Genomic DNA, 23,695 nt, shown 5'->3' with positions numbered 1-23,695 from the left:
CTGTCATTATGTTCTGTTTGTGTCATTATATGTTGTACATGTTACATTGTGTACAGATGAAGACAGAGTTTACTAACTATAGAAAAGTGCAATGAATAAACAATAATTTCTGAATTAATATAAGTGAAATAGACACTGCTGAAGGATTATAGGCAAAATGTTTTAAATAATGTTCTAGGGTATAATATGCTAAGGGATGATAATTTAATTTTTTTTCTCCTTTTCCCATTAACTTTTGTTTAAATTCAGTCACAATGCATGAACTTGCAGGCAAGGAGGTACTGTAGGGTGTTTTTTTTTTTCCATACTGGGGGGTTTTTTTGTACAATTTTTGTTTTCTCCTTCCCCTTTTTGGGGTTTACATTATGTGTCATGATTTTATATGTACAGTTTGAATGCATGAATGAATATCTGGGTTGTTTTTGTCTGAATATTGTGTGTTACTTTATAGGAAAGTGGGGATTAGATATTATGTAGCTGCTTCTTTGAACTATGACAAAACAATATTGGATATCCATATGAACAGTGTGTATAGGGATTATTACATACAAGAAGTTATTGATGTTTATTCTAGAGCTTATTTATTTAATTTCACTTTTTATTTATCTCATATCAGGTATTAATCCATAAGCACAAACATCTGAATTAGTGATGAGAATACAGAGGCTGTACTTTGAGACAGCTTCCAGAGTGTTGTGCTGCTAGAATTATACACATTATACACATTTGCCATTGACCTCATAACTTGAAAGCATCCCACCCTTTGCCACAGAAGATATCTTGAAGCCTTCATTTTATGGACTGAAGTGCTTAAAATGTCCTGAGTCCATGGGAGTGACCTTATTTAGACACGGTTTTTATTTGTTTTATGAAGCAATATATATATCTATATCACTTTGAAATCATGATGAAAGATTTTTATGATACACTTAGGGGTAGATTTTCAGAGGGTTATGCGCGTAACCCCCGAAAACCTACCCCAAACCCCCCCTGCACGCACCGAGCCCCAGGACGCGCGTAAGTCCCGGGGCTTTCCTGGGGGGGGGCGTGGCGTGACAGCGTGGGGCGTGTCAGGGGGCGTGGCGCGGCCGGCGTGTCATCTGGGGGCGGGGCTGTGGGCATGGTTCCAGCCTGGGGGCGTAACCGCGCCCTCCGGACCAGCCCCCGGACCGTAACATGGCGCGCCGGCAGCCGGCCCGGCGCGCGCAAGTTACGCCTGCCTCAAGCAGGCGTAACTTTCACAACAAAGGTGGGGGGGGGTGTAGATAGGGTCGGGGGGTGGTTAGGTAGGGGAAGGGAGGGGAAGGTGGGGGGAGGCCGGAGGGATTTTAATGGATATGCGCGGCTACTCGCAGATCTATTGAAATCCCGCGTACTCTTGTTCGTGCCTGGTGCGCGAACAAAAGTACGCGTGTGCGCAACTTTATAAAATCTACCCCTTAGCTAATACCTAGTCATATTGTTACTTGCAGATGCTACTATTTTGGTGCAGTTCTATTGCTCCCTAGTTGTTGTTCTCTGTGTTAATGGTTCAGCAGAATATGCTATCTGTACATCAATCTGACACCCAGATAGTAATTTTTTTTGTAGAAAGAACTAGAATAGATTTTTGAAACAGGAAATTTTTTTGTTTTTTGCACCACCAGGGGGTGGGGGAGTATGTACCACACCTGAGTTTAACTGTTCCAGATACCTAAAAGATAAGATTAGCAGGTCAAATGCTGCCAGTGGGAGAGGCCATTGAGCAAAGACTTGAGAATACTTCATCGAGGGGGGAGGGGGGGGGGAGAGGCACCAAAATAACTGAACATGTGGATGCAGGCTATACTGAGCGCAGTAGGCCTGATACTGGATAATCAGTAAAAGATGGTCTATATATCCTGAGGAGCTGGGTGTACCTCAGAAGTCAGAGAAGCCAACCACACACATCACCCAGCATGGAGATTGCAACAGATGATAGAAGACACTGAGACCAATTGCTGTGGACACTCTTGGCAGGCCAGAGGCAAGCCTTGCTAATGTTTTAAATTGGGCAGATCTCTGTGTCAGTTAAACTCCAGGGCCATGCAGCTTAAATGGGGCTTAGGTATTCTTGATAAAGGTATTCTGAACAATTACACAGAGGGAGCAATAAGTTAATGTATTTAGGTTTTCTTGCAAATATGGTAGTAGCCCTGCTCATTTATATTTGCTAGTCCTAAGGGGACCAGTGTTTAATGCATGTATATATCCAACAAGTAATACACATTGTTCTGATTAATGCTGACATCAATATAACTATAGATTAGGAAACTTTTCATTTATTTATTTGGCATTTTTCTATACCGATATTCTTGTAAACAAGTTACAAATCACCTCGGTTTACATTTAAACAATAAACTTTGCACAAGGATGCATTACATTGAACAGGGGGATCAAGACTTTTCATCCAGCAGGTGTCAGTGTGAATCCTTTGAATCCAGGGGTGGAATATGTTGGAGTCATTTTTTGTTACTTTTGCTGAGGATGTATATAGAGGATAGGCCATATGGATAGTTTTCACCGAGACACAGACTAGTTTGAAGGCCACAGGTCAACCTTTCTGTACTCCTATTTACTGTCTTGCACTGTGAAATGTTTACAAACAGGCAAGAGTCTGTTTATTTAGTTATTCCACTAAGTCTATGATAAGAAAGCTAGCAAATAACATTTATTTATTTAAAAATTTTTATATACCGACATTCATCCAGGATATCACATCGGTTCACAGTGTAAAGCAAACAGACGCCATGCATGGCGCTTTACATAGAACAAATAAAACATGTTAACGCGGGAATAAGGGGGTAAGAAAACATGGGAGAAATTGCATTAAATAATAAACAAGATTTGCAATTATATACATATGTACAAAATGGGGAGACTGAGAGAAAAGGGATATAAGAATACTAGGAAGGGAGGGGGGGGTGGAGAGCAGGGGGGGGGAGAACAAGAGAGGAGGGGGGGGAAAGAAGAAGGAAGGGGCGAGATGGGGGGGACAGAAGGAGGGCCGTGGGGAGGCCGTGAAACCTGAGAGGCTGTGAAACCTGAGAGAGAGTGTGAAGGCCCCACAGCTGTGCCTGAAATTTGGTAAGAACTCAGAGGGAGGGAATATTGCTGCTTCCACAAGCATGTGTAGTGTATAAGGAGAGACATAGAGAGGGGGGAGAGCACTGGATGTGAGAGCACAGGCTGATCCTTTGGAAACATATAAGCTTTCTATATGTAGCAATTGTTATTATCTACCATTACTTCTTTTTATTTGTTCTATCCTCCAGTTGCTCAAATAAACTTACTTTCTTACCTGGAACCGTGATGTACTGAATCAAGTTTGTGTGTGGCTCTTTGTGTTGGGAATTAGCTCCTGGGTTCAAGCCCCCAGGTATAACCCCAGTAATTGTGTGTGGCTATTTGTGTAGAGGATAGACTCCTGGGTTTAAGCCCCCAGGTATAAGCACAGTAATTGTGTGTATTTATATGGGATAAGCCCCTCAGGTAGTCCCAGTGTAAACTTCAGTGAGATTATTTCCCCCCCCCCCCCATATCAGAGCCTCTGGGCAGGATACAGTGCGCACAGTATGAACCCATAACACCTGCTAGCAGGGCTCTCTGCATTACCTGTAAATAGATAATTGCCTCCTTTGCATGCCATTAGCATACAGTGTAACAGAAAAACAAAGTCTGTAAGTGTGCTTGTACATGTTTTCCCATGCACAAAACCCTTATTACATACCCATATTGAGCTTTGCGGGGGAAACACCCATACTAACACGCATAGAGCACGCACAAAGCCGCGGCAGCTTCAGCGTACCTTATTACATTGGCCCCAAAGCAAGGGATCACTTGTAGGAAGAGGGAGTAAATATTACTTCTATACAAGCTTCTAAGACCCCACCTTGAGTATTTTTTTCAGCTCTGGAAACCACAACTACAAAAGGACATTAACAAGGTAGACATTTCAAGGGAGGGCCCTCAAAATGGTACACAGTGTACACTATGATCCATACATAGAAATACAAATGGAAGAAAACACTTTCTAGAAGACATGGAAATATACAAGCTTTCGCTTAGGGGCCGATACAGTAAAAACACGGGAGAGCGGGCGATTCTGTATTTAAATGAGGCCCGGCGATAAAAACAGGCAAAAGGAGGCACTAGGGACACTATCGTGTTCCTAGCGCCTCCTTTTGGACCGGAGCGGCGGCTGTCAGTGGGTTTGACAGCCGATGCTCAATTTTGCCGGCGTCGGTTCTCGAGCCCGCTGACAGCCACGGGCTCAGAAACCGGACGCTGGCAAAACTGAGCGTCCGGTTTTCGACCCGACAGCCACGGGCTGACTTCAAAATTGTTTTTTTCTTTTTTACCCTTCGGGACCTCCGACTTAATATCGCCATGATATTAAGTCAGAGGGTGCACAGAAAAGCAGTTTTTACTGCTTTTCTGTGCACTTTCCCAGTGCCCGAAGAAATTAGCGCCTACCTTTGGGTAGGCGCTAATTTCTGAAAGCAAGATGTGTGGCTTGGCTGCACATTTTGTTTTCTGAATCGCACGGGAATAATAGGGCCATCAACATGCATTTGCATGTTGTGGGCGCTATTAGGTTTGGGGGATTGGATGCGCGTTTTCGGCCCCTTACTGAATAAGGGGTAACGCTAGCGCATTGAAAACGCGCATCCAATGACGGTTAACAGTGCGCTCTGTTGGAGCGCACTGTACTGTATCGGCCCAATAGTTAGCTGGCATCCATAAAGTATCAAACAGGTAGCATTTTCCATAGTGTGAGAAATTAAAGGATAAGGGGTAATCATACGTAGCTAAAAAGAGAGATCATCAAAAGAAATGTGAGAAAATACGTTTTCACTGCTGCTGTGATGGACACTAGAACAGACTCAGTTGAGGTTAGAACTGCTAAAACAATGGCAAACTTCAAGCATGCTGCATGGAATGGACACTAAGAGGCCTTAATGGTAGAAAGGATGAGTCGATCTCAGTCCAATATTTATGTTTTCGTTTCTTCTACAATCATGCTTCACAAGTATCAGTATGAGGTTTTGATAAGGACCAGGTCAGCAGCACCTTAATTTAAAAAACAATGCCATGCCAAGTAGATTTAAAAAAATGCCACTCGTTAATATCGACTCAGAAAATAAATACATAACAAAAACTAGAATCACGAGTATTTTGTCGGGTTTACTAGCCAACTGAACTATCAAAAAAAAAAAAAAAGTCCAGTATACACTGCCACTTTAGAGGTACATTTAATTACAAAAAAATAAAGTGTGTCACTGCTGTAATTGCCGCTCTCGCCTAAAACAAGCTACCGAACATCGTAAAACACACAAAAAAACCAAACTCCACCTCGCTCAGAGCGAGATTAAAAAATGTGAGCCGCTGGGAGAAGGGGGGAATACGGAGAAACGAGGTCAGAGGTGCAGGCGGGCGGGAGTCACATTAGACGAGCCCCTAGGGTCACTCAGATCTGCTCTGGCTTAGCCTAAAGCTTCATCTCCACACGAGACCACCGAGCTCTTCCTGTTTCAGGCAGTTCCAGCACGGGCGCACGTCTCTGACAAAACACTTTCCGCGCTCTGCGGATGACGTTTCTGTCCTCTCGACTCTCAGGTAAGACGTGGCGTGGGAAAGGAGGGGTTGGAAGCTTCTCAGGTGTGGTGTACAGGGGTGGGGGTCGGACTCCGATTTAGCGTTACCCTGGTAGTGACGTGCTTTCTCTTTTTTTTTTCTTTGCAGGTGAGGCCTTTACACTATGACTTTGGTGCAGAGAGAAGTGTTTGGTGCTCTGCCAGGAGCTGGGGAGCCAGTGGAAAGGTTCCGGCTGCAGTCGTCTTCAGTGAGTGTGGAAGTCCTGTCCTTGGGCTGTATCATTAGTGCTCTGAAAACCCCCGACAGGAATGGCAGAGTCGCCGATATTGTGCTGGGGTTCGATGGTTTAGAAGGTGAGTTTTTCTGGTTTGGTTGAGTCTTCACACCCTTCAGAAGACAGTGATTTGGTTCTGTTTTGTGTTATACAATTATATATTTAGAGTGCCACACATTAAATATTTTCTTAAAATAGTATAGATATATGCTGAGAGTGTTTTGCTGTTTTTCAGTCCTGTATGTGGTATGCGCCTGGCTAACTTGTGATCCTTTGTAACAAACAGGCTGATGCAATGCTGTGCGCTGGCTCATTTTAGACACACATCCATAACCCCTGAAGCAAAATGTGGGTTAGAGCCTCCAAAACACCTGTCCAATCGAGCGTGTAGTTAATAGCGCTCATCACATGTAAATTCATGTTCATAAGAACATGCTATACTGGGTCAGACGAAGGGTCCATCAAGCCCAGCATCCTGTTTCCAACAGTGGCCAATCCAGGCCATAAGAACCTGGCAAGTACCCAAAAACTATGGGGGTCATTCTCTAACGCTATCGCATGTGAAAAGTCCCTTTTCGTGTGCGATAGCTAGCTCGGGGTGGAGTTGGCCCATGAAGAGGAGGAGTCGGGGCGGCACCGGGCCGATGCTGCGGACACATCGCTGCTGGCTATCGCAGGACCACCCCCCGCTTTGCCCCCCACCCCACTCTGTTACCGCTGGATTCTCTAAGGTCTGCATCCTTAGAGAATCCAGGCCTAAGTCTATTCCATGTTACTGTTGCTAGTAATAGCAGTAGCTATTTTCTAAGTCAACTTAATTAATAGCAGGTTATGGACTTCTCCTCCAAAAACATATCCAGTGGTTGTTACAATTAATATCCAATCTTTTTTTAATCACAGCTACACTAACTGCACTAACCATATCCCCTGGCAACACATTCGAGTTTAATTGTGCGTTCAGTTAAAAAGAACTTTCTCCGATTAGTTTTAAATGTGCCACATGCTAACTTCATGGAGTGCCCCCTAGACTTTCTATTATCCGAAAGAGTAAATAACCGATTCACATTTACCCATTCTAGACTTCTCCTAATTTTAAACACCTCTATCATATCCTCCTTTAGCTGACTTTTCTCTAAGCTGAAAAGTCCTAACCTCTTTAGTCTTTCCTCATAGGGGAGGTGTTCCATTCCCTTTATCATTTTGGTCACCCTTCTCTGTACCTTCTCCATTGCAACTATATCTTTTTTGAGATGCGGCAACCAGAATTTTACACAGTATTCAAGGTGCGGTCTCACCATGGAGTGATACAGAGGCATTATGACATTTTCCGTTTTATTCACCATTCCCTTTCTAATAATTCCCAACATTCTGTTTTGCTTTTTTGACTGCTGCAGCACACTGAACCGACGATTTCAACGTGTTATCCACTATGACACCTAGATCTTTCTTGGGTGGTACCTCCTACTATGGACCCTAACATTGGTCCTCCTGCAATTGTTCACAATCTGCCTGTGTTCTAACTACTCTGAACAATTTTGTATCATCTGCAAATTTGATTACCTCACTCTTCGTATTTCTTTCCAGATCATTAATAAATATATTGAAAAGTACGGGTCCCACTACAGATCTCTGATGCACTCCACTGCCACTCCCTTCCACTGAGAAAATTGTCTGTTTAATCCTGTTTCCTGTCTTTTAGCCAGTTTGTAATCCACGAAAGGACATCGCCACCTATCCCATGACTTTTTACTTTTCCTAGAAGCCTCTCATGAGGAACTTTGTCAAACGCCTTTTGAAAATCCAAATACACATCATCTACCGGTTCACCTTTATATACATGTTTATTAACTCCTTCAAAAAAGTGAAGCAGATTTGTGAGGAAGACTTGCCTTGGGTAAAGCTATGCTGACTTTGTTCTATTAAACCTTGTCTTTCTATATGTTCTGTGATTTTGATATTTAGAACACTTTCCACTATATTTCCTGGCACTGAAGGCAAGCTAACTGGTCTGTAGTTTCCCGGATCTCTCCTGGAGCCCTTTTAAAATATTGGGGCTATATTAGCCACCCTCCAATCTTCAGGTACAATGGATGATTTTAATGATAGGTTACAAATTTTTGCTAATAGGTCTGAAATTTCATTTTTTTAGTTCCTTCAGAACCCTGGGGTGTATGCCATCCGTTCCAGGTGATTTACTACTCTTCAGTTTGTCAATCAGCCTACCACATCTTCTAGGTTCACCGTGAGTTGGTTCAATCCATCTGAATCATTACCCATGAAAACCTTTTCTGGTATGGGTATTTCCCCAACATCTTCTTCAGTAAAAACCAAAGCAAAAAAATAATTTAATCTTTCCGAGATGGCCTTATCTTCTCTAAGTGCCCCTTTAACCCCTCAATCATCTAAGGGTCCAGCTAACTCCGTCACAGGCTTTCTGCTTCGGATATATTTTAAAAAGTTTTTACTGTGAGTTTTTGCCTCTATGGCTAACTTCTTTTCAAATTCTCTCTTAGCCTGTCTTATCAATGTCTTACTTTAAAGTTGCCAATGCTTATTCATTATCCTATTTTCTTCTGTACGATCCTTCTTCCAATTTTTGAATGAAGATCTTTTGGCTAAAATAGCTTCTTTCTCCTCCCCTTTTAACTATGCTGTTATCATTTTGCCTTTCTTCCACCTTTCTTAATGTGTGGAATACAATGACCATACCTTTTGCACACTTTTACCTTTGTAGCTGCTCCTTTCAGTTTTTTTTCTGTTTTTTTTCTCATTTTATCAAAGTTTCGCTTTTGAAAGTTTAGTACAAGAGCCATGGATTTGCTTACTGTCCCCCTTCCAGTCATTAATTCAGATTTGATCATATTTTGATCACTATTGCCAAGTGGCCCCACCACCGTTACCTCTCTCACCAAATCCTGTGCTTCACTGAGAATTAGATTTAAATTTGCTCCCTCTCTTGTCTGTTCCTGAACCAATTGCTCCATAAAACTTGTCATTTATTCCATCCAGGAATTTTATCTCTTTAGCATGTCGCGATGATACATTTACCCAGTCAATATTGGGGTAATTGAAGTCTCCCATTATTACTGCACTACCAATTTGGTTAGCTTCCCTAATTTCTCTTAGCGTTTCACTGTCCGTTTCACCATCTTGACCAGGTGGACGTTAGTATACCCCTTTCATATAGTCTTCCCCAGCACACAAGGGATTTCTACCCATAAAGATTCAGTTGTGCATTTAGTCTCATGCAGGATGTTTATCCTGCTGGACTCTATGCCATCCCGGATATAAAGCGCTACACTGCCTCCCGGGTGCTTCTCTCTGCCATTGCGGTATAATTTGTACCCCGGTATAGCACTGTCCCATTGGTTATCCTCCTTCCACCATGTCTCTGAGATGCCAATTAAGTCTGTCATCATTCACTGCTATGCGATCTAATTCTCACATCTTACTTCTTAGACTTCTGGCATTAGCATACAAACATTTCAAAGTTTGTTTTTTGTTTGTATTTTCATTCTGCTTTTTAATTGATAGGGATAAGTTAGAATTTTTTAGCTCAGGTGAGTTTTTAGTTACAGGCACTTGGACTACTTTTCTTATTATTAGAACCTCACTGTCGGGATGCCCTATTCTAATGCATCATTAGTATCCTTTGAAGATGTCTCCCTCCGAACCATGCGCTGCTGAGCGACTGTCGGCTTTCCCCTTTGTTCTAGTTTAAAAGCTGCTCTATCTCCTTTTTAAAGATTAGTGCCAGCAGCCTGGTTCCACCCTGGTTAAGGTAGAGCCCATCTCTTCGAAAAAGACTCCCTCTTCCCCAAAAGTTTCCCCAGTTTTTTTACAAAACTGAATCCCTCTTCCTTGCACCATTGACTCATCCACGCATTGAGACTCCGGAGCTCTGCCTGCCTCTGGGGACTTGCACGCGTGGAACAGGGAGCATTTCAAAGAATGCTACCTTGGAGGTTTTGGATTTTCTACCTAAGAGCCTAAATTTGGCTTCCAGAACCTCCCTCCCACATTTTCCTATGACGTTGGTGCCCTCATGTACCACGAAAGCCGGCTCCTCCCCAGCACTGTCTAAAATCCTATCTAGGTGACGTGTGAGGTCCGCCACCTTCGCACCAGGTAGGCATGTTACCAGGCGATGCCCACGCCCACTAGCCATGCGGCTGTCTACATTCCTAATAATCAAATCACCAACTATGACAGCCGACCTAACCCTTCCCTCCTGGGCAGTAGGCCTTGGAGACACATCCTCTGTGCACCACCTGGAGAGCAGGTCCTTGGTACAGGATCCTTTCCTGCTGCACCAGGTTGGTGCTCTCCGATCATGAGGCTATTACCTATTTCCCCCGATGCAAAAAGAAAAAAAAAAGTGCACTTAATGTGTACGTTTTAACCCGCAAACATTAATGCCTGCCCAGAGGAACCGAAAAAAGGTACAGGAAGGCAGTATTTTCTGCTTTTCCTTAATTTTTTTGGGCTCCTCAAGAATTAATGTTTGCTCTGGGCAGGCATTACGTTTTGCAGGTATTAAGTTGGAGGAACCAAAATAGAATTTATTTATAAAAATGTACCGTATTTTCCGGCGTATAAGACGACTGGGCGTATAAGACGACCCCCCCTTTTTTATACATATTTTTAAGAAAAAAAATAATTTTACACTCAAACAGGAGCAACCCTATCTATGAAAAGGCAACACTACAAATACCGTATATCAGGCCCTAAAAACCAATACACCTCTTATTAGGAAAACAGAACTAGCAAGCAGCTATAGATCCCCACACAGAAATAATTGTAAAACTATACTAATAAGCAGAATAAATGTTTCAAAACAGCTATGAACAGAATAACATCCAACAATTAAAAACTCATAAAAACTATTAAACATTCTCCAAACACCAATAAAATATTTCAAAAAAGCAGACACATCACATAATATTAAATAATTAAAATGGCAGTCAATCAAGAAAAAAAAACTTTAAAAGCCACCTTTACTTACCCCTCCAGCAGCTCTCCTACTCCTCTTCCATGCAGGCCGTAGCACACACCAGAAGCAGCAGTAGAAGCTAAGCTCTATACTCATGGTCCTCTTCCTTAGGGCCCATGTCTCTCACACACACACACCATACCAGTCATGTCCCCATGACCAGTTTGTCTCTCACACACACCAATCATTTCCCAAACAGTCTTTGACACACACACCAGACACCTTCCTGAACAGTTTCTCTCATGCCATACACACACACAGGCTTCCCACTCCCGTGTTCTGCTTACAGTACATATACGGGCTTCTCATTCTCATAATCACTTTCTCTGTCTCACACACACACATACACACCAGTCTCTCTCTCATTTCCATGCTTGTTCTCCACGTGCACAGGCTTCTCATTCCCTGAATCACATTCTTTCTCTCACATTCACACACACCAGTCTCTTTCTCTCACACACACCGTCACCTTATCAACCAGTTTCTCTCTCATGCACGCACACACACACAGCCCTCCCAATCCCATGCTCTCTCTCACATAATCAGGCTTCTTACTCCCATGCTTTCTCACATACCCAGATTTCTCACTTCCATGCTTTTTCTCTCTCTCACACTCACATACAAATCAGTCATCTCTCTGAGCAGTCACTTTCATTGTCTCTCACATATACACACACATGAGCTCGCTGACCAGTTTCTCTCAATCACACACATGCTCTCAATCAAATGCATTCTCTCACTTACACACAGGCTGGCTGCTTCTCTCTCTCTCTCTCTCACTCACTTCCACTCTCCCCCCCCCCCCCCCCCGAGCACAAATAGTAGCTGCAGCAGCCTCCTCCTCCAGCTCCCGCAGGCCAAGAAAGAAGAAACCATCGGCCGCGGGAGGCTCATGCTGCTGTCTCTTTTCCCGATTACCAGCTCCTTCGACTGCTCGGGGGCCGATGCTGCTGTCGCCGCTGCTATTTTTTCACGCGGCACGGCTCTTTCTTCCCGCGCATCACTTCCTGTTCCGGTTCAAAGGGGGGGGGGGGGCGGGAAGAAGAAAAGGCCAGCCGCGGATGCCACAGCTTTTTTTTTTTTTTTTTTTTTGCACCGCTGCCGTTCCCGCTGGGCTTGAATGTGCTGATAGCCCAGCGGCAACGGCAGTGCGGTGCGTGGGAAGGAGAAAGCCGTGCCGCATGAAAAAATAGCAGCGGCGACAGCAGCATCGGCCCCCGAGCAATCGAAGCAGCTGATAATAGGGAAAGGAGACAGCACCATGAGCCTCCCGCGGCCGATGGGATTCTTCTTTCTTGGCCTGCGGGGGCTGCAGCTACTATTTGTGCTTGGGGGGGCGGGGGAGAGGAAGTGAGTGAGAGAGAGAAAAGCAGCCAGCCAGCCAGCCTGTGTGTAAGTGAGAGAATGCATTTGATTGAGAGCATGTGTGTGATTGAGAGAAACTGGTCAGAGAGCAGGTGTGCCCTATATGACGATACCCGGCGTATAAGACGACCCCCGACTTTTGAGAAGATTTTCTTGGGTTAAAAAGTCGTCTTATACGCCGGAAAATACAGTATATGCCGCTTCATCTAAAATTCTGAGCAGCTTACAATTTAATAACATGCATAATAATATAACAGAAAGACATACAATTTCTACATATTAAAATTTCAATTCAATACAATACAATAAAAATAAAAGATAAAATTGACAAAATAAATTAAAATAAGGATAAAAAAATAAATTATTCTATATTTGCTCATACAGCTGATAAGTATTCCTGACAATCATATATTAAAAAAATGCAATCTGTAATAAGTGTTTTGAGCAGTTTTTTAAAAGATTTAGGATATGCCTGCCTTTGAAATGATCGAGGTGATTTGTTCTACATCTCTGCACCAGCGACGGATAATAATTTATCCCGTGAGTCTACTAAACTAATTAATTAATTTTGTGATTTGGAATATCCAAAAAGCATTGCCCCTCTGAGTTCAGATTTATAATTGGACGATAGATCTTTAGAAGAATTTTAATACAGACAGGAGTGTCATGACTTAAAGCATTGGGGTAGATTTTATAAAGTTGCGTGCGGCGTCCATGTGAGCGCACTACCCGGTGTGTGCACATGGACGCCTGATTTTATAACATGCGCACATGTTATAAAATTGGGGGGTCGGCGTGCGCAAGGGGGTGCACACCCTGCGTGTGCTGACGCCCGCAGCCTTCCCCAGTTCCCTCCCAGGCCGCTCAGATTTCAGAACGGCCTGGGAGGAAACTTCCCAACCCTCTACCCTAACCTCCCTTCCCCTAACCAACCCGCCCTCTATCCCTGTCCTAATCCCCCCCCCCCCCCCCCCCCCCCCCAAAAATTATTTTACCTGTTGTGTCTGCCTACGCCGGTTCACGATCCTCTAACACAGCAACAAATGGCAGCTGTGCCAGAGGCCTCTGGCCCAGCCCCCAGGGCTTTATGTGCGTTGCTGGATCTTTAAAATCTAACCCATTGTGTAAAGTTTAAAACTTTTATATTGAATTTTATATTCACTCGAAAGTCAATATTGGGATTTTAACACTAGAGAGATGTATTCAAATTTTGAAGAGCCTGTTAGGATTCTTGCAGCAGAATTCTGTATCATTTGCAAGGATCGCAGTATGTATTTAGGAAACCCTAGTAATAAAGAATAGCAATAATCCAAATTTGAAAAGATTTAAAACTTGTAAAACCAAACAAAAATTATAAAAATCTAAATATGGTTTTAAATGTCTTAACACCTTCAGTTTCCAAAATGAAAGCTTAACCAAGAACTTGATATGTGGCGCAAATGAAAGGTTTGAATCAAATAGTACTCCAAGGTTTCTAATTTCATGAGAGATGGGAATCTCTATACCTTGAAAACTAAATTTGCTATGAAAATTTAAATTTGATCGCCTACTCAGCAGTATGATCTGTTTTCCCCACATGAAGCGATAGGTGGTTATGGGCTAACCACGTTGAAATAGTAGTGAGATAGATGTTAAGTAATTCTAAGGTACTTTTATATCATTTAGACAAGGGATCAAAAACTGAATGTCAACTGCATATAGATGATAATGAAGACTGAGGGCAGAGAGCAATTTACATAATGGTCTAAGATTATATGTCAGAAAAAGATGAGCCCTGGGGGTACCACTGTATCAAGAGGGATCCCAGCACAAGGTAGTGTTATCAAATCTTACTTGGAATAATGTATCAGAAATATAGGAAGTAAATCACTGTAAGACTCTCTCTCTAAGTCCAATTTGCATTAATCTAGTACAGAGGATTTTATGGTTCAGGGTGTCAGATGGCAGAAGACAGGTCTAAAAGGACCAGAAGAAAACTTGCCCTACTATCAATACTTTGATCACAAAGTCTAAATTAGATCTTAAGATTTCAGTACTGAATTTTAGTCTAAAACCACATTAATAATTATCAAGAATCGCATTCTCATCAGTATAGAGTTGTATTTGTTTGAAGGCTGCGGATTCGATTGTTTTAGTAAGAAATTAACTTGATTGGCTATTAGCGTGTGGTTTCCTAATAAGTGGATGAACTTTTGCTCTATTAAGAATGGGGGGGGGGGTAAGGTGGCTGTATTAAGACTGATTTATTAAAGATGCTAAAGGGATACTAATATCATCAATCATGGATATAAAGGACAGGTGGAGGGCTTCATCTTTTTGACAATCTGCAGAACAGCAGTTGAACTAACCTGGTCAAAGTCCAACCAGACAGAAAAACATAAGTCAGTATTTTGCAAATCACTTGGAAATGAGAGGGAGGAAAATCTGGCATTTAAATTTGATGTCTTAGCATAATGACTTGCAAAATCATCTGGAGATAAATTTTCACAGGGATGAATGATGTGGTTGTAAAGCTTATTATTGTTCCCATTTAATAAATTTAGAAACCAAATGAAATAGCTCCTTGGAGTTGTTACCTGCTTCTGAATCAATTTAGAAATAAAATTTTTCGGAGCACATCACAGAACTGCAATATTTTTTCAAAGTTGATTTATATACCATTAAATCATTGTTGCTCTTTGATTTGCACTGTAGGCACTCTTTTTCTGTGCAGGTCGGATTTTAATTGCCTAAGGTCAGGTGTGAACCAGGGCGCTTTATTAAGTCTGGAAGAAGTTAGCTCTTTAAAGGGAGAAATATTATTTAAGATTGATAATAGGGAGTCTTGCCAGTGTGACAGAGTCTGCTATATCGTTACTTTGTACATAACAATATGGGGAGTCCATTGTTCCTGAAATTCCTCAATATCGTAACAACTTCTTCTAAAAGTACATTTGCTAGTATTTTTAAATTGAGACCCGATAAAAGAAAAACTTAACATAAAATGATCACTAATCGGGAGCTCCTGCAATTGATCTAATAAATTTGTCATGTCATTTTCTCACTCAAGGAAATGAAATCCTAATGTATGACCTTTATTGTGGGTGGGGCCAATGACTTTCTATTCCTAGCCTAAGGAACTCATAGCTGAGAGGAAACCTTCACAGGATTTATAGCATGGAGAGACATTTACATGACTATTAAAATCGCCTAACACAATGATATTGTTTAATTCTTGTCTAATCACTAATCAGGTTAGGAAATGGACACTCATAAAATTGAGCGTCTATTTTCCTTTCCGGCTGATAGCCTCCTCTCCTGGGTGCCCGCTGTCGAGGAGGCACTAGGGGTGCACAATTTCCCCTAGCGCCTCCTTTTTTACCACAGCACCCAATTTAAATATTAAATTGGGCACACGGGAAAGGTGGATTGGCGCATGTTAAAGGAGTGGGTGTTCAATCATGAGCGCCCTTTTAACATGCACCAATATTGCATCGGCCTAGAAGTTATGCATTTTGTGTAGGGGTACAACCTCAGCCCATATCAACTGAGCAAGCTGATTCAGTCTTGGTTTGACCCATTGCATGGATGGCTTTGTACTTTGGGTTTTCCTATTGGTTTCCCTAAGCTAATCAAAATTACAAAACTCATGCATATATAGTGGCTTGCAAAAGTATTTGACCTCTTAAAAAGTCAGCAGATTTGTGTGACACTTACACAAATTGTTCCAGACAGAATGTTTATTGCAAACCAGTATGCCCTTTAAAGTAAATTTTCAAAGCCACAATTCATTATTTCTCTGCATTTTTTTGTAAAATAAAATTAAAAACCGAAAAATGCTTGTTGCATAAGTATTCAGCCTCTGTGCTGTGGAAGTTCCAAGTTTTCACAGATTAAATATATTGAACTAACAATTGGCCTACAATTGGCCTCTACCTGTGAATCATTAAAAAGTTCAGCTTTTCTGGATAAAAGACCCTCTAATTCTAGTACCATTGGTCAGACTATATGAATCTGAAGGAAAGTTGTGAAAAAGAGCATTCTAAGGAAATTAAAGATAAAGTTATAGACATGCATAAGATAGGAAAAGGCTACAAAATAATATCCAAGTGCTTGGATATTCCATTGAGCATTGGTGGATCAATTGTGAGGAAATGGACGCTCCATCATACCACTCAGACACTGCCTATACAAGGCCGTCCCTCAAAATTCAGCATCAGAGCAAGAAGGAGACTTGTGAGGGAAGTCACAGAGAGGCCAACAATCACTTTGAAGGAGCTATAGTGTTTAGTGGCTGAGACTGGAGTGGAGGTGCACCAGTAAACAATATCAAGAGCTTTGCATACAACTGGCCTGCATGGGAGAGTGGCTAGAAAGAAACCATTACTGAAGAAAAACCACATCAAAGCATGTCTGGAGTTTGCCAGAAAGCATCAGTGACCCAGCTAAAATGTGAGATGTGGGTTTCTGGTCAGATGAGGCAAAAATGGAGCTTTTTGGCCAACATTCAAAATGCAATGTGTGGCACAAACCTAACACTGCCCATTCCTCAGTAAACACCATCTCAGCAGTAAAGTATGGGGGTGGCAGCATCATGTTGCAGAGATGCTTTTCCTCAGTGGGGACTGGGCATCTTGCTAAAACTGAAGGATGGTGCAACATACATACAGAGAGAGACTGCAAGACAACCTGCTTCAGTTTGCTGAAAAACTAAAACTTGGGAGAAAGGTTTCCTTTCAGCAGAACAATGATCCCAAACACAATACCAAAGCAACACAGAAGTGGTTGAAACACAAAAAGATGAATGTTCAACAATGGCCAAGTCAAAGTCCAGATTTCAATTCAATCAAGAATCTGTGGCACTATTTGAAAATTGCAGTCCATAAGCATCATCCAACCAACCTGGAGCAAATATGCAGGCAGAATGGGAAAATTCACTCCCAACAATGTGCAAAGTTGGTAGAAACTTATCCCAACAGACTTAAAGCTGTTATTGCAGCAAAATGTGGTTCTACCTACCAAGTACTAGTCCGAGGAGTTGAATACTTATGCAAGCAGTATTTTTCCGTGTTTAATTTTATTTTACAAAAAATACAGAGAAATAATGAATTGTGACTCATAAAATTTACTTTTAAGAGCATACTGGTTTGCAGTAAATATACTGTCTGGAACAATCTGTGTGTCATTTGTAATCCACAGAAATCTGATTGTTTTAGGGGGTCAAATACCTTTGTAAGTCATTGTAATGGGACAAAACCAGGACTAAACAGACCTCTCTTCCGCAAGAGTAGCTCCTCTGTATCTCTCATGCCCTATGTGGGTTTCCTTGCTAGGTGGAAGCCTGTGCAAGGAGGGGATGGAGCCATGAAAGGGCCTGTGAGCAAGCACTGGCTCACTGGTCCCATGCTGACTCTCGCTGCCTCTGTCTGCTACTAACTGATAATAGGTCCATAGGGCAGGCCCATAGGTCCAGCCAGATGAAGTGAGGGGTTGCACTAAACTTGGAAGGATTGCTGGGGGTTGGGGGCAGTAAAACTGGAGGGTCTGAGAGGTAGAGCACAGTAAAAATGGGAAGATAAGGGAGGTAGGAAGGGAGCAGTATATTATTCTGGTGAAGGTCTTGGGGGCAAGGCCAGAGCAGAGTATTAGGTATCCAGATGAATTTTAATTGTTTGGGGAGGACTGAGGAGGAGGAGGTACATTTTAAAAGTACAATTTTCTGAGATAAAATATATCACTTACAGCAGCATGTTTATTACATTTACATGCACTGCTGTGATGCCAACCAGAAAACCATGCAAAAAAGAAATAGAATCCATATGTTAGGCCTATTGTACGTTGGATGTGTGCTTGCTGTTAGAAAAACAGGAGCAAACTGAATTACCATATAGTAAACCTCCCCTACCAATACAGCACTAACCACCAGCAATCTTATAAAAAGGCAACACTGCAAATAATATACCAGGTCCCAAAACACCAGTATAGTTCCTGATAGGAAAATAGAACAAGCAGTAACAACAAATAAGGAAATGCAACAGATTTCAGTGAGTCCCAAGACAACTTCAACGTTGTGATAAATTTAACTTTTTATTGGCGGCAACTCCATTGCTTCAAAAAGGCACATTTTTTAGACAAGGTCCCCCAAAATGTGCCTTTTTGAAGCAATGGAGTGACCATAAAATATAACTAGAAATTTGCAAACAAAAGCTAACTGAAAATTGCAACAACCCAGACTCTATATGCAATTCAGCAATGAAAAAACAAACATCACTATTGCTCAAGAAATAACATCAATAATTATAAAACCATACTAATAAGAATGTCAAAAAATGACAAATGGAATAACATCCAACAAATAAAATAAAAATTTGAAAAAAGGTCTCAACAACCAATAAAATATTTTAAAACAGCAAGTACATTGAATAATATCCCATAATGAAAACTAATAAGAAAATATTTCCCTGCTTTCCATGCCTACAGTACCTGAATGAAATCCACTTTAAGTGTCTCAAAAGGTAGAATATAAATGCAAAAAAAAGAATCTGGGAACGTTTGATTTCCAGTCACCCTGAGATTTTCGTGGATGGGGGGGGAGTGGTGTTCGCAAACTTTCTACTCTCTCATACTCGCACTCTCACATGTTCACTTTTGCGCATACCCTCGCTCTTCCTCTTCATCCAGCCAGACCAGTCCTGACATGTGGGTTATGTTTACCAACCAGCAGATGGAGAGGAACTAACAGGTTTGCTGACCTCACTTCTTTGCACCCATGCTGACCTGTCTCCAGCAGATGGTAGGCAAGCATTCCATGCTATGTGCTGAGGCCTGATTAGGCTAGGTGAAGAAGGCTTTTAATTGAAATTGGGGAGCTCCTGAAGTGAAAGTTTTGTACTCCCTCCTTCTATTGAGCATAGTTCCAGACTAGGTGGCTTCCATATTCACAAATAAGGCTAATTGGATTTGGGGCTGTGTTTTGTCCATCCCCACCCCCTGTGGATGCTCTTTTTCTACAGATTCTTCTCCCCAGGATTTAAAAAAAAAAGATTTTTCCTTTTTCCTTTTTATTTTTTTAGCCTGAACCTTTTTTTAACCTCCTTCCAAATTATAAAAAAAAAAAAAGAGAGAGAAAAAGGTGAAAGAGATGAGGACTAATAAGAGAACTTCAGTGGAGCAGGTGCCAGCAGCTCTAGGATGAGTAGCTGGGATTCTTCTTCTTTCGTGCCTGTTACATTCGAGGCTGAAGGGAGCAGGGAAGGAGAATGGCAGCTTCCTCCGAGTATGGGATAAAACCACACTTTGCATTGCGGGTAGTAGAAGCTCTTGACTGCGTCGGGCACATGGGGAGGAGAAGGAGAGCGAGCGGCAAATGGATTTGACTGCCTGGGGTGGCAACCTCAGCAGGGTCGATGGCTGTGACTCTTCTGCCGGTGGGCTTGCTGCTGCAGCAACAGAGGCCATGTTGGAGCCATGGCCTCCCTCTTTGTTTTCCCCGCAGTGCAGGAAGTGGCAGCTGTGTCGTCCTGGATCTGTTTTTGCTGCTGCTATTAAAGCGTCAGCTCCTCCCGCTGCCTGGTCTTCAATCTGTGTGAAGGTTTTGAAGTGTTTGCATCAAGCTTTCTGCACGGGGCAGAATTCAGCTGCTGGTGGTTCTTCTGCAGTGCCTCCCCAGGTTCTGAATACAGGACGGTTGGGATGGAAGAGGATGAGGATATGCAGGAAGAGAGATCTCTAAGTTGGATGGTGGATCTTGTAGCTTTGAGGGACAATGGTAGTGAAGGTGAGTTAGAGGGAAGGGCAATGGCTGCTTGAGAAAGAAGATGGCTCAGATGTCATTCCTTTGTTTCACAAGGAGAAGCTGCTTTCTTTAATTTCTCAGTCCTTTCGAATACTAAATATTGCTAAAGAAAAAGCAGAGAAGAGTCCTAGTTCTACTGAGAATTCTATTATGACTAGTTCCTGGAAGCAAATAAATCTTTCACTGCATAGATCACTCAAGGACCTTATTTCTTTGGAGTGGGACTATAACAAATTTATATTCTGATTTTCAGGCACTTCAAAACAGATTACATTTAGGTACTGTAGATATTTCCCTATCCCCAGAGGGCTTACAATCTTAAGGCTGGATTTTAAAAGCCCAGCGTGCATAAAAATCGCCACTTACCCTTGGGGCTGGGCCCCTGCGCGCACGCATTTTCAAAAGGGCCCAGCCACGTGCATAAGTGGCAATACGCGCACAAGTGCCAGGCTCTAAAAAAGGGGCGGGCCGGGGGGCATGGTCTGGACAGGGAGAGGCAGGACGGGGGTGGGATGGAGGCTGGCTGGGAGAGCAGCCATTAGCTGCTGTCCCGGGGAAGCACGGCTGGCGCGTGTAAACTTACTTTGGCTCCTGAGGAGAGCAGTAAGTAAGAAAATTTAAAAAAATGGTGTAAGGTAGGTTAGGTTTAGGAGGTGGGGAGAAAAGGGGACAGGGAAGGAAGGTTAGGCAGGAGGTTAGGGAAGTTCCCTCCCAGTCGGCTCCTTTAATTAAAGCGGACTGGAAGGGAACCGGGGAAGGCCCCATTGCGTTGCTACGCAAAATCTGCAAAAATGTAGGCATCATTGTAGATTCTAAGCTATCCATGTCAGACAACATATCTAAACTAGTAAAAACCTCATTTTACAAACTGAACCTTCTGAAAAGTCTTAAACCTCTTCTCTTTCCAGCAGATTTCAGAACTGTGCTTCAAGCTCTCATTCTTTCAGGTCTAGACTATTGCAGTTCTCTATATATTGGCCTTCTTGAATCAACAATCCATCCACTTCAGCTTATACAAAATTCTGCAGCTTGTCTCTTAACAAATACTAAAATGAAAGAACATATTTTCCCTGTTCTTCTTAATCTCCATTGGCTACCAATCAAGCAACGTATTCACTATAAAATTCTAACACTAATTTTCAACTTAATCCATAATCCATCTTCCATTTGGTTATGCACCTCATTATGTCTTTACCTGCCTCAGCATCACTTAATGTTGCGCTTGGAGGTGGACCCTTGTCCTGGAGCAGTGGAGAACAGCTCCCTGGTAGGGACCAGGAAGCACCTGCCCCCATGGGGTGGAGCACTGGAGGAGATAGAGGCTAGGATGAGCTTCACCACTGGAAGCCCGTGGTCCCCCTGGGTGGAGTCCATAGGGACCCGGGCCGCTTGGACTTAGGTAGCCTCACAGGGTCTCCTGGAGAGGTAGTAGAGAGGCGTGCCCACGGACAGCAAGGGAGCGCGGTCGGACTCTAGGCTGTAGGTCTGGAGGAGCAAGGAAGACCAGAACAGCGTAGGTGATGACAAGGCAAGGGACAGAGCCAGAATCAGGAGACGTGGTCAATGGTAGCCGAGGTCAGAATCCGAGGATCAGTCCGAGGAGTAGCCAATGAGGCAGGTGTCAGGTTTCGGAGGTCAGATGAGGTCACAAGGCAGGCAGAGGTCAGGTTCCAGGCAGAGGACAAGAATGGTCAAGGAGCAGGCCGAGGTCAGTACCAGAGAGACAGTCCAAGGGTACTACCTGGGGAGACAGAACAGTAGGACGCTGGAACAAGACTATGAACACGGAGGCAAACTAGTACACATACAGTGCCGACCCGATTGCCAAGGCAAAGAAGTGCAGGCAGGGACTTCCTTATATCATTCGATCAATCAGGGTGCGTGCTGCGGAGCTAGGACCCGCCCCTGGCCCTACAAGAGGCCGGCTGGTCCACTCGTGTGTAGGGGCGTGGCCAACGCCACTGGGGACACCGAACTCCGGTGTGAGGACTGGTGCGCAGTGGAAGGCCTGGCAACCGCCGCTGCGGGATGCTGAGGCCTGGAGGAGCTTGGGGCTGCTGCTGGGGAGGCTGACCCGTGACCTGCAGAGGAGCTAGCGAGGTGAGCAGGCCCTTGCGTGGGCTGGATGCTGATGGGGCACGCAGCACTTAAGATCAATCGATAAATATCTTCTTGAGGTCCCAACGGTCAAAATTGCCAAATTAGAAATTACCAGAAAATGTGCTTTTTCTCTGCGGGTCCCCTGCTCTGGAACTCCATTGCAACCACATTAAGACTTACAACCAAGCCAAAAGAATTCAAGAAAAAACTAATTTATGCTGTATTGCCTTTCAACTTAATAACCTAGAATAATGTCTTCACAACCACTCTCTTCATCCGTTCTGCTGCCCGTTTAGTTAATGTTTTTATTTAATTTTATACTCAATTTGATTGTATCTATAATCCTATTTTATTTTCAATTTTATCTGCTATTTTCTCTGTTTTTAAAGATTTGTTTTTATTTACCATATTATGTATGTTTTGTGCTTGTAAACCATCTAGACCTCTATGCGTGAATAAGCAGTATACAAAAAAATTTAAATAAAACATCTGATGAATAAAAAATTCAATAATTAAAAAATGTTCTATTTACCCCCCAAAATTAAAAAATTTCAAAAGAGCAGAACATCAAATTACCCCCAATAATTAAAACTAAAAAGGATTAAAAAATCTCGCCATACCTGGGATCTTTTGATTTCCAGTCATCCTGAGATTGTTGTGGATTGGGGGAGGAAGGGCTGCACAAATTTTCTTTTCTCATACTTTCATTCCCTCCCAGATACGTTGTGTGTGTCTTTGAGAGTCTATATGTGACACACAGGTTCTCACAGGCACATAAATATACACACTCGTGCATATACAGGTTCTCACTCACATACACATACACACATGGCCTCCTGTTGTCAGCAGGCCATGCTGGGATGAGCTCCACCATGGCCCACTAACCTTCCTGCTTGGGGGGAGGAAAAAGTTGCGGGCAGGCGCATGCGTGCACACAAAAGGGAACACAGGCTTCTCATTTTTAGCCTCCGGCGGGTTGAGCTTCACCTGTGGCCTCTCTCCTCCTTTACTGTAAGATATGCCCAGGTGGATCCCTTAAATGCACCACTTTCTAGTTGTATCTGGCTCTCTGTGCAGGTTACTCCCATGCAGAAATGTTTTGCCAAAAGTTACCATAGGTTGCCTCTGTTCTTCATTTCCATCATCTAGCCATGGGGGAACCTCTGTTTATCCTACTCCCTTTTCAGAACAGGCCAGATCAAATGGATCTGGACTGCAGGATAATCAAAATATGAAAGCTGAGGGTCTTAGACCAGCTGTATTCTAATATATTTGTTGAGTGCGAATATCCTGAAAACCAGACTTGTTAAGAAAGTGGACCCTTGGGCTGGGTTGGCGTGGCCAGATGAGCAAGCCTGTGTGGCCCACACAGACAGCTGGCGGATGTACCCCGAGTGGAACTAGCTGGAACTTCACCTATACCAGCCGTCTCCTTTGCAGGTTGAGCACTTGGGTTCTGACAGCTGGCAGGTCTTAAGAGGGTCCCTGGAGTAACAGCAAGAGAGAGTCCGGATACAGGCGATAGTTGAGGCAGGAGGCAGACAGGAAGATTCAGTAGACAGGCCCGAGGTCA

General features: G+C 43.0%; 1 protein-coding gene across 1 annotated transcript in view; it reads left to right on the top strand.

The window, feature by feature from the left end:
• Window positions 1-5,643: 5,643 nt before the first annotated feature.
• Window positions 5,644-23,695, top strand: part of GALM (galactose mutarotase) — a 188,100-nt gene continuing 170,048 nt past the window's right edge. Inside the window, 2 exon segments of the mRNA XM_029594392.1 lie at window positions 5,644-5,679; window positions 5,764-5,969. Coding sequence (XP_029450252.1) covers window positions 5,780-5,969 — 190 coding nt within the window. The 5' untranslated portion in view covers window positions 5,644-5,679; window positions 5,764-5,779.

The sequence above is a fragment of the Rhinatrema bivittatum genome, chromosome 3 (assembly GCF_901001135.1).
Source record: "Rhinatrema bivittatum chromosome 3, aRhiBiv1.1, whole genome shotgun sequence".
NCBI lineage: Eukaryota > Metazoa > Chordata > Amphibia > Gymnophiona > Rhinatrematidae > Rhinatrema > Rhinatrema bivittatum.
This window is presented reverse-complemented; position numbering and strand designations above follow the sequence as displayed.